This window comes from Plectrocnemia conspersa, unplaced genomic scaffold (genome assembly GCF_051122295.1).
Source record: "Plectrocnemia conspersa isolate PC_06_02 unplaced genomic scaffold, ASM5112229v1 ptg000003l, whole genome shotgun sequence".
NCBI lineage: Eukaryota > Metazoa > Arthropoda > Insecta > Trichoptera > Polycentropodidae > Plectrocnemia > Plectrocnemia conspersa.
Genome location: NW_028277167.1, coordinates 12,439,616 through 12,457,630, shown reverse-complemented (window position 1 = coordinate 12,457,630; position 18,015 = coordinate 12,439,616). Strand labels below are relative to the sequence as shown.

The window sequence follows — 18,015 nt, the reverse complement described above, 5'->3', positions numbered from 1 at the left end:
ATTTATCAAGGTCTATTAAAAACGAGATATAAATTTAGAACACGGAAAATTCCGCGAATAGTACTTACTGAAAATAGGTGTGATACAGCTTAATCCGTAATAAATGTTTTGCGAACGATTCACTTATGTTTGTTTCATTACATAATTGACTAACAGTGTAATAAACTTATTACCTTTAAGTGTTTTACAATATGTAGTAAGATAAGAATGTTATATTTAATATAGTATCTATTCTTTTTTATAATAATATGCCAAAACGCTCCTCTTGCACGAGCCATCCTGCTTCTCAATTAACTTGGCAAGCACAATGATGCTTTCGGCGATAGCTATGAGGAGCTGCAAACAATTATGTATGATGGTGTGCATCATAACTATTTTAATGTTTAATTGTATACTTATGGTTTTATAATGGCCATAGTGACGCATTGGGGTAACCTGTCAACTCATGGTTGTATTAAAAAACAAAATTTCAAATATCATGCATCTCGCACGCCCCTGTTGCATTTTAACTTTTACATTAAATAGATTAATTTTTTTCATGAAATTAATTTACTAAGCTTTAGCGTCAATTTTTTTCGATTTTCAATCAGTATTATAATTATACGGTTAATAGTTTTTTTATGAATGGTCAGTAATTATAAAATGTGTAATTTAATTAAATGGTTAGTTATATTTTAACTATATTCCGAAAATCTCTAATTTAAAATATTTTTGTACAAAAAGCACACATAATTTTTCCAATAGTATTTATTACAAGCATGTGCCTGTGTAACAAAATAATAAAATATAGTGTAGTATTCTCGAAATCGTAGCTTTATTGATCGTTTTATTTTTAAAATACTGACCATATTTTTTTTGTATACATTTAATTTAAAGATAATTATTTAATAACCATTAAATATAAAAGTCTGTCTAGTTCATTTTTTCCAATAAAAATGCAGATGCGATATGAAGATTGCAATAATTGCATAAAACATATGTTCACCAATTTCCCCACGGACGTTTATATCCGCGTCTAATAATCATTCTAACCAAATAGCCGTAAATTAAGACACAATGCGTTTCCTGCGTTGCAGTATATTTTTTAATACCCATATCACCTGCAATATTTTTTTGACCTCTAGACTGAGGAATAATAACCATATTTTTTTAATTGAATTTTGTTAAAAAATAATTTTGAATCTGTGATCTTGGAATAGTTTTGCTCAAAAATATCCACATGCGGTGATGATTGTATTGCATTATTCTGATTTTTACTGAAAATACTATTGAGTTACTGAAAAACAATGCAAATATTTTATAATTAAGACTTAAAAAAGATAAATGACAATATTTTTTAATTTATAGTGAACCTTATTTATTTAATTTATAACCATTTTTCCATGACAAAATATGCTATTTATGTATATATAGCACATATATCATTACAATACTGAAGTATCAATATAGTTTGAATTTTTAATCATTTGAACTATATTTATTAATATTTTTTTAATAAATTCACTTTGAATTGACAATATAAAGCAATTAATAAATTAACTTATAATGCCATATTATATTTAGCTGTAGGCTATGTATTATATACATAATATACAATACAACAATATCTACATGTTAACCCAATATTTAGAAGGTTATTTATCGATTACAAATAAGTTGTTTTTAGCACGACCCGAATATAATAAAAACCCTAACTATGACCATAGGTCACGAAAATTGTCAGATTGCGTCGTTATACCGGACAAGTGCCGGTTCATTTTCTTTTCCTGTGTGAATCCGCACACAATGGAGACATTGCAGATGTGTTGAGACATAGTCATTTCACTTTCCCACCACCGTTGTGGGGAGGCAGTGGGTGGGCGGAGGCCTGACGGGCGGGGGCTCTGACGTCAGAGATTGACCCAGTAATGCTCGGCAACCTTCTGGCGTTCGTTCACCCGGAGGTGTTGCGCTCTTAATAGGTTTTCGCGAATTTATCGCCAAGAAAAGGCGTGCTCGTTGTCGAAACGATACGATCAATCATTCGCACACAAAGAAGGTACAAAAGAACGATTGAAGAAATTTGTATTAAAAAGTTTCTATGGTGAAGGAAATACAAAACGGGCGAGTCGGTGTCATGTATTGTGGAATATGTATATAATATATGTTTCTTTATATATTACGTAAAAAGTATAGTAAAACACCTTAATATCAAATTAAATAGTACCTATAAATATGTATCGTATTTTATTAGAGTATGAGTAACATAATAGCAAAAGTGATTAATTAGCTTAAATAAAATTTTCCTGGAATCTCGAAAAACATTTAAATAAATTTAAAATCAAATATTATATATCAAATAAGAATTGATAGATGGGGGGAGTAAAAGCACTTGTATAAAATGCATAATAGTATTTCATATAAACAACACTATAACGAACTAACAAAAATATAACTCGTTCTGCACCTTTACCGTGACTTTTAGAAACTTTAATCTGTTCATAAACAAATAAACAGACTAATTAATAAGACTGCTTTTGATTTTAAACGACTCATATAATTTAAATATTGGTCTTAAAAAATATTTGAAAACATTATTATTGTGTAATCAAGTGTCAAATAATAAGCTAATTTGAATTATATCTGGAATTTAAATAATCATGGTCACACTCGCACATATGTTTTAACTTGATAATTATGACTAAAAATATTATGTATGTATGTAGGTACTTATATGATGGAATTGAGATGAAATAAATAGCGCTTGTTGCAAATTGAATACGTTTTTTTAAAAAGGAAGTCTTTAACAATTGGTTTAGTCGCTGTCGATTAATCCTCAATTAGAAATCGAGAGCTCATTATGGAAAAAAAAATTTTAGTCATAAGTAAGAAGCCATTAGAGTAGACTATTGTATAAATATATTTTGGAATATAAAACTACAACCTAAAACAACGAAAATTGACTAAAGGAGACAAAAGTTTATTAATCGATTTTTTAAATTCTTTCCAACCATTTTGATATTAAGTCAGCTAAATATCGATTCTGAAAATACTCACACTGCTTCAAATATAGGTTCGTTATATTTAAATCGATAGATAGAAGTAATCAAATGAAAACTCATCTAAAACATAACAACGACGATTTTTGCTTAACATCTCAATATTATTGTAAGTATTGAATTGGCCACCAATTTAAATTAATATTACGAACAGAATCGCCTTGGCCTAATATACGATACTTCGTATTAAATGTTATTATTGATTTTTTATCAAAAGGTTAAAAATAAAACGCGGATTATGTTGACTCGTGCGCAATTAATAAAATCTAAAATTATTAAATAGGACATTATATAATTATAGTAGATACTAACATTCAATTAAATACAATGCAATGGATGTTTATTAAATAGTAGTTGTCAACTTAACAAGTTAATAAGTGCACATCTCGGAAAGCATATAAAGAAAAAGAGAGAGAGAAAACCTTGGAGCGAAAATAATATTGCATTGTTTATCTGGAACAGAACCTTGTTTCAAGAAAAACAAAATTTGTACTCAATTTGGTCGTTCAATACTGTTTACGTGTAAACTTTGCAATGAGTTTATTTTATCGCTTGCAAACGTTCGCATTTTAGGTTTATCTAATAATGTTTTAAAATGTGAATACTATAAAGAAAATGTATTTATAAATAGGACACTGCACTTGCATATTGTGTGATTCATAAAATGTATTTATAAATCCTAAGTTTTATCCTTATTATGAAGTAGTGACACAGCGGTTTTGTTTATTTTTGTATCAAACATGACTTATGAGCAAACTTCACATAAAGAACTATGGTAATATTTTCTTCTTGACGAAGATAAAATGTATATTTAGAAGCTTTTTCGCGAGATTTTATATGAGGCGAGATTTTAATTAGTCCAGCTAAAATTAAATCAACTGACCTTTTCTCTTCTTTTTTTTTAACTTAAATTTTCAACGCTTTAAAATCGTTTTTATCAGGTTTAGTTTTTTTTTTTAAATATCAATATTCCAACAAATAGAATAACCATATTTTTTATATTGTTTTTGATAATATTGTTAAGGGGCCCTATTTATATTTATATATATTTCTTTAGATTTCATTATGGCCAAAACTTGGCGGTACTCTGGTAACACTGGCGTAACGGATTTCTCTCTCCACTGGCAACCTTCGACGGGCTCACGCGCGTTGCGGGCTTGTGCCCCGTTCAATTGTAAATAACCATGTAAAAATTTCATAAATCGTCAATAAAATACTACTGCAGCGGCTCAATCTGTGTCTAATTGCCACCCGTCACCAAAATATTATTTATATTATATAAATTATTTTTGGTAGGAAGTTTACTTTTTAAATTTTTTACCGTGAATTGATATTTTAATTTATGTAAACAGTTTTTTTCCTGATAATTATCTGGGTCCGACGTGTTGGTTATTATGTATTTTTTGTTTATAATATTTTATGGTTTTGCGGCTAAAGGGGTGACTTTGTAGTCAAAATAAGCTCCGGAAAAGCTGGTAACAGTTTCTTTTACAATTGTACAATTTACCACAGATAAAAAAGTGTCGACATGTATTTCGTAGACTGAGTGCTGGTGGAAAAATGATGTGCATATGTCACTGGTATCCCACGGTTTACCTCGGATGCCATCTGCTGTCTGAGCTCGTCTGTCGATGTGACCAAGTGTCACATTTTTTATACGATTGATCGAGACAGCTCTGGCGAATCACAGATGCAGATGTTAGGGGGCCAATTGCATCACTTGTTTATTCAACCAACGAAATATGCTCACGTCCTAAAATGAACCTTTCAAAATCGTTATTGCAAGGGGTTGACAATAGCGGTTTTTACGCAGGACATACGCAGTGTCTATGGCGCATTTTTTAATATATGACACAATCGAGAAATTTACAATGATTTTAAAAAAATAAAATGCAAAAATTAGTAACAGATTATTTAAAAAGGTAAATCCAGAAGAATTATCCGCTAGATATAACTCTGATAATAATGATTTTGAACCAATTGTAAGGAAATAACAGGTTAGATTAGAATAATTAAAATTGTTCCCGTTATAGGTTATGTACATATTAAAAATAAGACAGCCGAGCAGACTTTCTTTTCTTCTAGTGTCTGGGGTTATTCGGTGGACTTAATCGATTGTTGAATTGTTTTGTCTGAATCCAAATTTATAGTTGGATAGTTAACTTTATTTAATCTATTATGGGTGTTAATCTTTTGAGAAGAAGTTTTTGAATAATTTGGAGAACATTGGTAGCAGTGATATTGGCCTGTGTGATGTGAGTACATTTGGCGGTTTTCCTGGCTTAGGGATCATGATTACTTCCGCGATTTTTCAGTCAATATTTGAGTCAAAATTTTAGGGATCTGTACTACACCTTTTCTTGGTAGCTCTTTCAAGACCTGTCCAGTGATTAATAGAAAGCCTGGAGCTTCGGGTTAATATCGGATCTTATCATTTTTTGTAATTCTTAGACTGTGGCTGCAGAAATTATAATTTATGTGTCTTTTAGTGGAGCACTGGTGAGCTATTATTTATTTTCTTCTCCTGTGTTGAGTGTGAAAATATCAGCTAAGTAATATGCGTAGAGATTAGCTTTACTTTGATTGTCTTTGGTCCATTTTCTTTGCATATCCTTGAGTGGCAGTGCTTGTAGGATGGGACATTTGATCGATTTCGTAGCTTTCGCAACAGTCCGCTTAGGTAAGTTTAGACCGATTCTATGATCAGAACAATGGGAATATGATCAGAACTTAGTTCATTATTTCCTTCTACTTTCATGAAGTTGACTAATATGTTTTTGATAATAAATAAGTCAATTAGGTCAGGTTTTTTGTTGGGATCCGTTGGTCAGTATGTTGGATTGCCTGTTGAAAGGACCTCTCAGACATTTTTACAAATAGATAAGTTTCGTATTGAAATCTCCCAGTACAAAACGGTTTCCAAGTTGTTTTATTATTTCTGAATACTCATTTTCTTCTAGCAGTATATGATCGCAATTTATTGTAATGAGGTATTTCTTTATTTTGATAGTTATTATTGTGATTTGTACACGTTCTCTTTAAATTTTGATATCTTCATGATGGTAAATATTTTGTTTTATTAGAATACCACTTCCCCCTTATGTATTATCGTAGACTCCAATAATGTTCTTTAATTGTTGGTATAAGATTAGTATAAAAAGCTGTATTGAAAATTACTTTTATGGATTTATTTTGTATGAATTACCGTTTATAAAAAATAGTGTTACTGTTTCGATTGAACATTGGTCTAAGGGTCGCAGTGACGGATAGTCCTTTAGCTCTTTAAGCTTGGAATCATGTATTTAATTATATTTACATTTTACATTACTACCCTGTTCACTAAGGATAGGCATTGACAAAGCTTGTACGATTATTAAATATTTAATGGAACGCAGTATTTTGACCATCTTTGTTTCAGACAAGTTAGTTGTTTATTTGATTAACCCGATAAAAGTGTAAACAAATATTTTTTCGCGCATACTTTTTGAAAGATTGGAGCTTTTTCGCCCCAGCTATCGCTTTTGACGCTAGGGCGCCGAGCGTCAGGAAGAGGTCGCGGGGCCTTCGTGGCGCCGGAGGCTGTGAGCGCGCAGGCGCCCCGCCCCTCCTCCGATCGACGCTCCCGGCGCACATGGCCGCGTGCCGCACTCGACGCCCCACGCGCCGCCACTCATTCATACCAATCGGACATTTGCACATGTAAACAATACGCATCCTGACCGTTATTTACACGCGCGGGATGAGTGCGTGAAAATCTGTTTCGATCGACTGACTGAAATGTGCCGGGAGTGCTTCGAGATGACCATCACCGAGTATAAAGCTCCTTGCTCAGGATCCGGATCTTCGGGATGCGAGCCGGACGCGGATCATATCGACCCCTTCGATCGGGACAACCGGGACTCGGACGAGCTATTCGGGCGAGTGCTAGCAGGTACGGTCGATCAGCTGTGTTGCATCGCAAGGTTCATTTCGGCACGCTCGGTGCCGTGTCGCTTACGACGTTTCGGCGCGACTTTGTATGTACTTTCGTCGGAGCTGTTGTCCGCTTGCGCAGGAAACGCGGCCTTTTCACTTTCCTGCACAATGTGGGTCAGCTGGCCCCCGCCAGCGCGCGGTCATCGCACTCTGGCCTTCCCGACTGCGACTGTGTACGTATTGCCGACCTAGGCCGTCTCACTCCCTCCTGGGCTGCCGATTAGTGCGCCCGTCTCGCTCGCTGCGTCTTCGCGCAATAAACGCTTTGTTTGAGCGTTTATACTATTGCGAACCGCTCCTTTACATAACGATTTCGGACGCAAACTGTTTCGATATGCAAATTTTTCACAGAAAAAACATGTATTTATTACAGCAAAATCTCGATCCACTTATGCATAATTTAATACTCGGGCTACTTTTAAATGCGCCTCTTATATATTAAATATGCTATAATAACAAGCATTAACCATGCAATAAGCTTTTTATAAACAGTTATTTTAATTAGTAGGAAACTAAATTTAAATTGACCGAGTAGTGCAAGTTTTCTCGAAAAAATATTTAGGTTATTTTTTTTACACAACACCATATTTTACATTAAACATATTTTACAAAAACTGCCTTCTGGTTCATTTAATTTAGTAGTGCATTCAATTTGATTAAAATAAATGTCAAAAAGTTCAAAAAGCCGCGTAGTGCAATTTTTGATATTTTAATAAAAATAAAATACAGACAGAGTTACGTAAAAAATAATAAATAGTCAGTAACTTTTAAATAAACCATTTTTTTCTATGTGATAATATCAATACTCAACAATTTTAATAAAATCAACCTTTTTGGCAGAAAAGAGATTTAAAAAATCGTTTCATTAAAAATTGTCACTTCAGTTTTTCTTTTTTTAAGATTTATAATTATTTTCTGTGAAAAAACCTTATATTTTATTATATTTAAATATCCTACTTTTCTAATATAAATGATACATATTTAAAAAATAATACTTATTAAAGAAAAAAGGAATCGGTTGATTTTTTGTGTGAATCGCAATACAACATTTTTTTAAGGAGACCTAAGAGACCTACTATAAAACAAAACCAAAAAAATATTAAGAAATACATTATATTTTTTATTACAAATCTGACCCATCACGACTAAAGCTTTTCCCAATGCGTCTTAATGCCATTTATACAGAATAGTTTTATTGAACATTTCTTGCAAATACAAATTATATATCATCACGCTCATAGACATATTATTAAAAATTCATAAGAAATGATAATTTATACTCGTACCACTAAATATTTTAAAACAACGATTGTTGGGCAAGCCTAAAATGGATGAACATCATCCCACATAATTGTTTTCAGCTCCTCATATCTATCGCCTAAAACATATTTGTGTTGGCTAGTTCGTTAAGAAACTGGAGCGAGTAACGTTCTCACAGTTTAAAATCGCTGAACATCGACGGATTGTCGACACCGCCCCAAGTTCAAAAGTGCTTAATTAAATTTATTTAAATTTAATTAAGATCGTCTTTATCTAACAGGTTACCCCAATGCGTCATAATATATGAAATTTAATCAATTAATGCAATGAGTTATATCCGAAAGTTCCAAAAAAGGCACTAATATTCAATTACGGATATTGTATTTAGATATATCTGAGTAAATATTTTTAAATCCCCTCCAATAACAAGGAGTTTTTCGTTTCACTATGATTCCAGACAATGGAGCCATATTTAAGAACGCTATGAACTAGCTTATCGCACAATATGTGAATCGACAATAAATTGTTAAAGTGACACGCGCTCCGCATAACAATATCGAGCATCCTCGACGCCTTATCACAAGCTTTGGCGATGTGCATATATAATCTTCATTTCTCCACCGGCATGAGAACTTAACTGTAAGAGAAATGGAAAATATAGTACTAAAATTTCTCACTACCCTTTATTACATAGTAATGTATGATGGGGAAGGGGGGAGGCTTGCCTAATTTGAACATATATTTTAAAGCAGTCTAATTTACATAATGATTGATTAAAACTACATATACAAATACACATTTTCAACATCGTCAACCGGAAATCACTAAACCTACTTAACTTCCCAATAAAACTCATATTCTTATGCATTCGTTATGTAATAGTATTATTATGTATTTTATTTGAGAATACATAAAAATAAAACATTTTAATAATAAACGCTTACTAATGTTTGCCCTTCATTTAATTAAACGATAAGAGAACCCAGTCAGATGTTGCGATAAAAAATATGGCACGCAATAAAGTTTATCGTTTAACCCCACAGTTCAAGGCGAGCATTGTGTACACGCCTTGCTTTATTTGTTTGCAAAATTGTAACTTTAACTGTTTTTAACCCTTATTCTAAAGTCGCGTTCACACTGCAGCGTCTCTCGCGATCTGTACGTAGAACCCCTGTCACACGGTAGCGACAAGATTTATAATTTTCTATACTGTCACGATTAGAGCCGCTCTAATGCGAAGGTCAGACGTTCGAATCCCGCCCTTTGCAGTCCGATCCAAATCCGCGAGTTGCATCACGCCTCCGATCCTTAGTAGAGATTCGCTAAAAATTTCAAGATTTCAAGGTAAAGTCCTGACGTAGTGCCGCTCTAGTCGGTCGGTGCGAATAGGATGAAAGAGCTGCCGATGAATAGCGCATTGTCTTTGTCTATCAACGCGAGGTAAACAGCGAGCGAGACAGAGACGCAGAGATAGGCCCAAATCGGGTTCGGTATCGCTGACTGTTCGCGCAGGCTAATTCCACAGTGACCCAGATTTGGCGCGGGGTTATTGGCCTAGCCTCGCCGCTAAGGTACGCGGCCTCGAAAAACTTTTTTTTTTGGTAACGTTTATACGTAATTTTCTGAGTCAACAATATGAAAATGATTATGATTTTTAGCAAACAACGACGCGCTTTTTTGCGCTTGCACAAGCTATTTCGAGAAAGCAATTCATGACGTCTGGATGTCAGAAATTTAATTAGTACATGATACCTGACAAATTTTCACCATCGAGATATTACATATAGAGAATGAATCATTTTTTGCCATCTGTATATGATTCGAAATGAAAAAGTCATATTATTTAAAAATAAACTTAAGACAGTATTTATATAGACCAAATTCAGGCGCCACTCCTAGTTTGGTGCCCTTGGAAACTAGCGCATTACTTCTATACCTAGGCTAGCTACTTGTCCCAGCGAAACCGGGACATTCTCGGTGTCGTGACCGATATATTCGAGGTTTCGGTTCGTTTCAATATAATTATAAGTTGCATAAGGTGTGAATTAAAAATATATTTATCTTATTTTGTAACTTTTTGTGTTCATGTTTAATAGTTTGTTTTAATTACCTAACATAATAAATAGTATTTCATTAAAAAAGTAAAATATATAAATGCAAAATAAAGCATAATATTACAAATAATTTAATTTTTGTTTAAATCAGGCATGAAAATGGAGAAAATGTCTTGCCGAAAAAACGGCAACCAAATAAAATGTATGAATAGACAATTATTTTGTAATTAAAACAACGATACTAACCGAGAATAAATCTGCTTTGATGAACAAATTGTCTTCACGCCTGCACCACTTCGCGTTTCAAAACAAAAAAATATGGAAACTAACCATGAACTTTACAAAAAAATAACACAAACATGATCTGTTTTAAGATAAGCGTTAAGCAACATACATATGTATATACATACTAATTCGGTAGGCGAAGTTCTTTCATAATAATCAAGCAGAAATGAGCCGTTACATTCTCAACGTTCGCACCATGACGCACATCCGTTTTATTTTTGAAAAGGAAGAGTCATAATATTTAAATGTAAACTTAGATATATTTAATATTAAGATAATTTATATGAGATAAACGTTAAATAATTCCATCGTTTCGTTGATAATCTTGAAATGTCTTTTACAGACATTTTAAGATTATAAAATTCAGACAGAAATTATCTGCTTCATTCTCAATGTTTGCAGCATCCCACTAAGACCTAAAAATCATTTTTGATTGATTTGCCATTATGAATTATAAAACGCAATATTTTTGAACTGTAAAGACGTTCCATTTTTAAATTTTTTGCTGTTCTGGATTACTTCCACCACTGATTGACTTTTTTGGATTAGTTTTAGTGTTTGATATGAATGCTGCTTATATTATTTACCTTCAAATTGTTTACAAAAAGATAAGATAATTCGATGTACAGCTCAATCTTCTTACTAGAGACAATTTTCAACAAGAATTCGTCGTTTTGAAGTAAATTTGCTTTGACAAATATTCAAATATATACATATGTATGTATGTACATATGTCAGTAAAGTATTGTTGCGAACCGCAAAAAATCAAATTTTTAGTTAAAATATTTAAATTTGAAGATTTTATAAGGTTCTGATTTTTTTTATTAATATTACTTACGAATTATTTTATTTTTTTTTATATAAAAATAACTTTTAATGTATAAATAATTGACTTTTCAATTACTTGCCCCTTTTACTTGGCCAAGCAAAATATTATATAAAAATAGCCGGTAGGGTAACAGAATTTGGACAGCGCAGATATATGGGATATAATGTTTTTTAGGACACGATAATGAATTAGTTTAGATGAAAAATTGCCCTTAAATTATATCATAAATATATTGTAAAAAAATATAAACTTTAAATGTTCTTCCACGTACATAAAACCACCCTAATTTTTATTGCCATTGATGAAATTCTTTTTTATTATCTTATATATAATTGTTCTAAGCTGTCGCTTCCGGACGCGTGCGCTTTAAAATGAAACATTATATGCCAAATATTGTAAATCGTATCGATTTGTATGAACGGTGTATAATACAGGTAAACAAAGGAAATATATTTAATTATAATATTAAAAATAAAATTTGAATTTTTTCCGTTTGATTTTCGTGCCGCCGGTAATACATTCTGTTGTTTCGACCAATGAAAAATAAGCATTCAAATATAAAACAATATGGCCGACAGTAACGTGACAACAGTTGTAAATAATTATTATTTATAAATAAAATTTTGCTACGCGACAATAATTTTCATTAATTCGTTATGTGCGTTGTTCGGTTTGACTGAATATAAATAATCGGATTGCAATTTAACTAGGTATGTTATAACTATGAAAATGAAATATATACATAATATGTGCAAGGATTATAAAAATACATTGATTAAACTAGATAAACAATCTTCGTAATGAAATCTTCAAATTTTGAATTCCCGGCGACGGGCTCCGAGGCCGAAAAGTGAGTTTTTCCTTTTATATTACATAAACATTATCATTGCTTCCGATTTAATGCACATACATATACGTTAGATTTGACTGAACGTTTAAAACGTACCTTGGTACGTTTTAAACGTGAACATGTAATATATACTTAGTACGTATGGAGATTGAGGTTAATGTCAATCAAACCGTATAAATGCTAATAAAACGTATTTTTTTATCTATTGATATTTGGGGATACTATCTTTTACGACAATCGCGTGACAATGATTGTGATGCAGTCGTTTATTTAGTTGAAGAAGCTTGGTTACAGCAAAATAAATTAAAAGCATTATTGCAGCAAAAAAAATTCACCTAGATCGTTCTGTTCCGAGTAACGACTCGCAATATACATATGTATAGTTTCTTGGATGTTATCTAATAGACGACATTTTACAATGATTATAAATATGTGATTGCATACCTGGAATAATCGATAACCAAAATATCTAAGAGTGGCTTATTTTTAATTCCGATGTGGCAAAATATGTATGTTTACGTCATGGTTTTTAATCAATTTTTGTTCTGTGCCATCATTCCTCTTTAGGAATAGCCAAATTCAAGATATTCAGTTACATCAAAATTATGTAGTATGTTATTTATAAAAAGATTACCAATTCTAATATTAGATAGATTTATAGTTATCAAATTTGACAGTTGCGAAACGTCCATTTACTGTTCAAACCCAAACCCAAACCTAACCTAAACGAAAATAATGGTATATTTTTTTAAATAGGGTTGGGCAGGGACGTTATTTCAACGTTTTCCAGGGGGGTTGGGAAGTTGGCCAGGCAGTGGTCATTCAAGATTCATAGTATTTCATTAAATTACGTGCATTTTTTGGCTACATTCAATGGCTGGCAAATGCCACCTCCCTTAATTTTTGAGCAACTGGTGGTTTTTGAGCGTGGAGCCGTGCTAACTAACAAGTATCTTTTTTTAGCATATACAGATTATTGTCACCGTTGATTTATTGATACTTTTCTATAATTTTTGTAATTTAATAAAATCGTTAATAATAATAAAAAAATACTACATGTATAGTTCGGGACAAACAAGAAGGTGAAACGTGTTAGTGTTGGTGAATCTGTGAGGATATCCGTACTAGTCCTTCTTGATTGGTTTGTATACATGTATTTGCAACGAAAATAATGATTTATTGTCGTAAAATGCATTGTATTGGTTGACGAGTTGTCGTTTGGGCGAAACTTAACTTAGGACGAGGCGGTCAATTGTTTTGTAAAGAAAATACAGAGTGTTTAGAAAGTATGTAGATATGGCGGAATACAATAAGAAGCGTATTTTAAGGTAGTGCCTAAAATACGCATAACAGTTATGCAGCAGGTAGTCGCCGTGACAAAACTGGGGATCAACCCAGCTTACAAAATTGTTCAGAATTACAAAACTAACGAAAACCAAATAGTTTTAATAAATCAGTGATAAGAAGATGTATTCACAATAAATAAAAGAATTTAAATTAAAAAATAACATAAATAAAAATTAACAGAAATATTTAAATTTTCAATGAAAAGCGAAATATCTTTTTTATATTCTAATTTTTAAGTTTATTTTACGATTTTGTAAAAACAACAATAATCTAAAATTATTTATTAAACGCTTTTCTCTAAGTATTAGTAGGTAAAAAATAATATAAAATAAATTAATAAAAAACTGTTAAACACTCGATATACACCCTGTGACTAATACAGACGCATTTCACCTTCTTGCTTGTCCCGGACTATACTAAAAATCTTTGAATTTTATTTTCTATTTTTAAAGTTGTATAAAATATGCATTTAAAAGTTTTTAATATTTATTTGTCATAATCTTTATAAACCCAAGAAATGCGGTACAATATATTTTACTTTGTTCAACTAACGGTGATCTTGCTTACATGTGAATATGTTTTTGTTCCATTTCTTATTTGTTTTTAGACAAAGAAAGATCAAGTTGTTAAATAATAATCAATACTCCAAATTACTTATTCTATGTAATTGTACTTTCTATTTCTACCGTCCCATTTTTTTGATACAGTCTATTTTTCTACGGGCGCACGAATTGAATTCAATGCCGTATCCTATTTGAAAAATACATTTTACAAATTTAGAGTGGTTATGTGTGTAAACACAACTGGGACAAGAACACGGTGTGCGTTTGTGCGGCTGTGTGTATATGTGTAAGCGGAGCCAAGGCCCGCAGGTCGTTGCTCTGCCGAGAGAATCTGGGTCGCGGGTCTTAGGAGGGGTCCGGACCCTTTCCATGACCCACAAGGGAGACGATACGCCCCGGCAATAATATCGCGCGCCCGATATATTGCAACTTTTCTTGTTTTATTGAAATTTTTGCGTTGCGCAACGTTACGGAAAAGGAGGCGCTCGGTTAGTCGGCCAAACCAGTTACGGTGGAAAGTGCAAGTTATATGCGATGCGTTGGCTGTGAAGAAAGTAATGTTGAAAGTGAAAGAGGAGCGACCGGTGTGCTTTTTTCTGAGAATTCAATTGTGCTCGATACGAGCGGCGTTGAATAAAAAAATGTAAACAAATCGTTATGCTTATTTAATTGTTAAAAAAAAGAGTTATGTCCTAAATGGTAATTGAAAAGTAGACGTATACCTTTTATTTATATGCTTTATTTTGTTTGCCGACACCCAACTGTTTTCGAACCACGTTGATTTTGACCCACTAAATATGTAGATACGCGCCCATCAAATAACATAATGAAAACAATAGACAATTGAATACGAACATGAATTATTATTCCTACTGTTATATTGTGTTTATAAACATTTAGTCAAATATTAGGATTTATTCATAGTTACATTTTTTATTATCATAATAAACATTAAAAACATAAATATATTTTTTATCTGAAGGGAAAACACCCATGGCTGATTTTATTATATTTTTCGATTATCCTTCAATAAAATAAATAAATATTGTTATTATATTAAAAATCGTTTAGCGCCGCCACTGTTTTTAATCTCTGGCTTTCTAGGTCCGCCGCCCGTCAAGTATCGCAATTTGTCGCTCGCGTTTCGGTCCGCATCTGATAAAAATAAATGCGATACTTGATGAACGCGATCGGGTCGATGAACTACCCACTGGCGAAGTGCTATGACCTCAATTTACAAATTATTCCAGCTATAACGCGGAATGTGTGTATGTGTGCGACTATTGCACTAACTCACGCACACATTCGCCAGTAGCGATTTAGAGGACACTCGGCTCGAGTAGTCGTCACGCAGAATTTATTTTTAATTAATTATTTTCATCGACGAATTTTTAATTTTATTTTTAAAATTGACCCCGTTTTGCGTAAATTGCACGGCTGTTGTTACTCTCAAAAGCAACATATCTAAAAAATGAGTAATAATTGTAAAATTTACAACATAACATAAGTAAAAATAATGACAGTAAAAATGTAAATTATCTAACTACGCTTTGCTCTTAAAATCTTGATACATCTTAAGAAAATCTCACATTTCTCAAATAGCAAGTAATCATTAAAAAACTAGTGTGCCACTGAAGCAACATTACAAAAATAAAATTATCATTCTGGTTTCTCGATATTTTACATTTCTCGAGTATTAAGAATTCTCATTTGCACTTCTCTATTTTCTCGAGAAATTTTGATGAATACTAAAAATATATGTTATATATAGCAGTATTCCGCAACCTTTTCAGTATCGCTGTTCCCTTACAATCTGTCTCAAGTTTCACTGACACCCCCCCTCCCGTGATAAAAATGTTTTTTTTCTTCAAAGTGTAACATTTTCCTTCGAATTTAATTAAAACTATTAAAAATAAAACATACTTAAATTTTACTAAACATTTTATTAGAATTAAAATATTTTAACTAATAACATGAATTTCAGCTTTTTCCTGTGTGTGCAAATCAGTGGTCGTTCAATGTTCATAATATTTTATTAAATTACATGCATTTTTTTTATATAATGGGAGGCAAATGCCACCTGCTCCCCCCTCCCTCAAACGACGTCCCTGGTTTGGGTTTGAACAGCACAGGAAACGCAGTTGGAAGTTGGTATTTTTTTAGCGTTGCGCCGTACTAATTACTAAGTACCTAAATTACATCAATATTTATTTTAACTATTTTTTTACATTAATATATTTTGATGAGGTGACTCGCAGACTTCCTAGGCAAAACCTGTAAACCTCAAAAGGTTGCGGAACATTGATATGTAGTATGTGCTTGTAATAATAAGTATATTATTGTAGATATCTTTATATAGTGTGTATTATTACTAGCATTGTAAAAGGTTTAATTAACTTTGGCATGTATACCTTTAATTGCCAAATCACCGCTGTTTGTCTTTTAATATTAGATAGATTTATAGTTATCAAATTTGACAGTTGCGAAACGTCAATTTACTCTTTATTTTTGCAATAATTTTTTGACATTATTTAAGCACGTAAATTGTCTTAACCGTAGTAATTAAAATATAATAGTACTTGCAGAATGGTAAAACATGTATCATTTATTAAAACATATTATTATGTATATTATTCTTAGAATATTTTTTTAAAAAAACCATATCACCTAAAGTGGAACCAGCCATCCTTGTTCTTTTTTTTGTTAATAATTTTTCAGTAAAAAAAATCTCAATTGAAAGTCCCCAAATCTTTCTGTTTCTTCTTATCTTAATAATAATATGGTTCTTAGATTACCAAAGCAAATATAAGGCCGAATAGAGTAGTTGAGAAAATCATAATTATTTTCTTGGCATTCAGATACTTCCGACCTCTATAAAGAATTTCAATGAAAGCGTGTATATGTGTCGGACACATCCTTTCTTATGCAGGAATATAAAAAAGTACTGCAGCGTAAATATTATTACGAAATTAGGTTTTATAAAATAAGAGCTGAAAACGAGTAAATGTTTTGGACATCGCATTTATTCTGTATAAATACAATTAGACCAAAGCATTGTCTCAACTTTGAAATAAAATATAGTTCTCGAGATATTTTCATGAAAGCTAATGAAGATAAATCTATCACAATTCCGGTAGTTTTGAGATTTAGAAAAAAAGCCAACTTTAATTGCTATGGGTCGAAATAGTTACTAGAGGTAATCATGCCTGTATTATAAGCATAATGAATTCGTTTAAGTTAGCATTATTTTTATTATAAATAATATGTATACTAAAAATAATGCTAGTATGTACATACATATATGATAATTATCGTGAAATATAAGCTTTCTGTATAAATATAACCTATGTAATTTGAGCTATTTTATTTATAGATATTTCATTGTAGTATTTATTATCTATTGAAATATTCATGCAGCGAGCAACCGGAAGACGTCCATATCCGGGGGTGGTCGTTAAGGGTGGCTCGAATCTGGGACATAGGTCGTCGGACTGGTACAAGGTTGAATACCTTGCAAAATTTCCGGCACGTAGCTCGAAACTAATCGACGCAAAAAAGCTTCAACAGTGGGCACTCTTTGGTTCAGTCGAGCTAAATAGTTTTTCTTTTTTAGATTACAAAGAAGGCCATCAGCCGTCGAACTGTCGGCCCTCTCACGTAGGGCAGTGCCGCTGCAGGTGAGCCACCTCCAATTGGAGCGAGGACATCTCACTCGTTGGCAAATAGAGTAACAGTTTGCTCGCGTTAGCTACTATAAACTATAAACTTTTATACGCTAGCTTAGTCTAAATTCGAACGTGGTCAACAAAATGTT

The 18,015-nt window shown here is 32.3% G+C and overlaps 1 protein-coding gene across 2 annotated transcripts in view; it reads left to right on the top strand.

Moving 5' to 3' along the window:
* The window catches only part of Eip75B (Ecdysone-induced protein 75B), a 187,271-nt gene that overhangs the window by 75,159 nt on the left and 94,097 nt on the right, over positions 1–18,015 (top strand). The window contains exon 1 of one of the 2 annotated variants that reach the window (XM_088183299.1): positions 6,676–6,969. The exons of the other annotated variant lie outside the window; for it this stretch is intronic. Within the exon in view, the coding sequence (XP_088039425.1) occupies positions 6,816–6,969 (154 nt within the window). The 5' untranslated portion in view covers positions 6,676–6,815. Of the gene's footprint in view, positions 1–6,675; positions 6,970–18,015 lie in introns of those variants that run through there. 2 annotated transcript variants of the gene reach the window in all.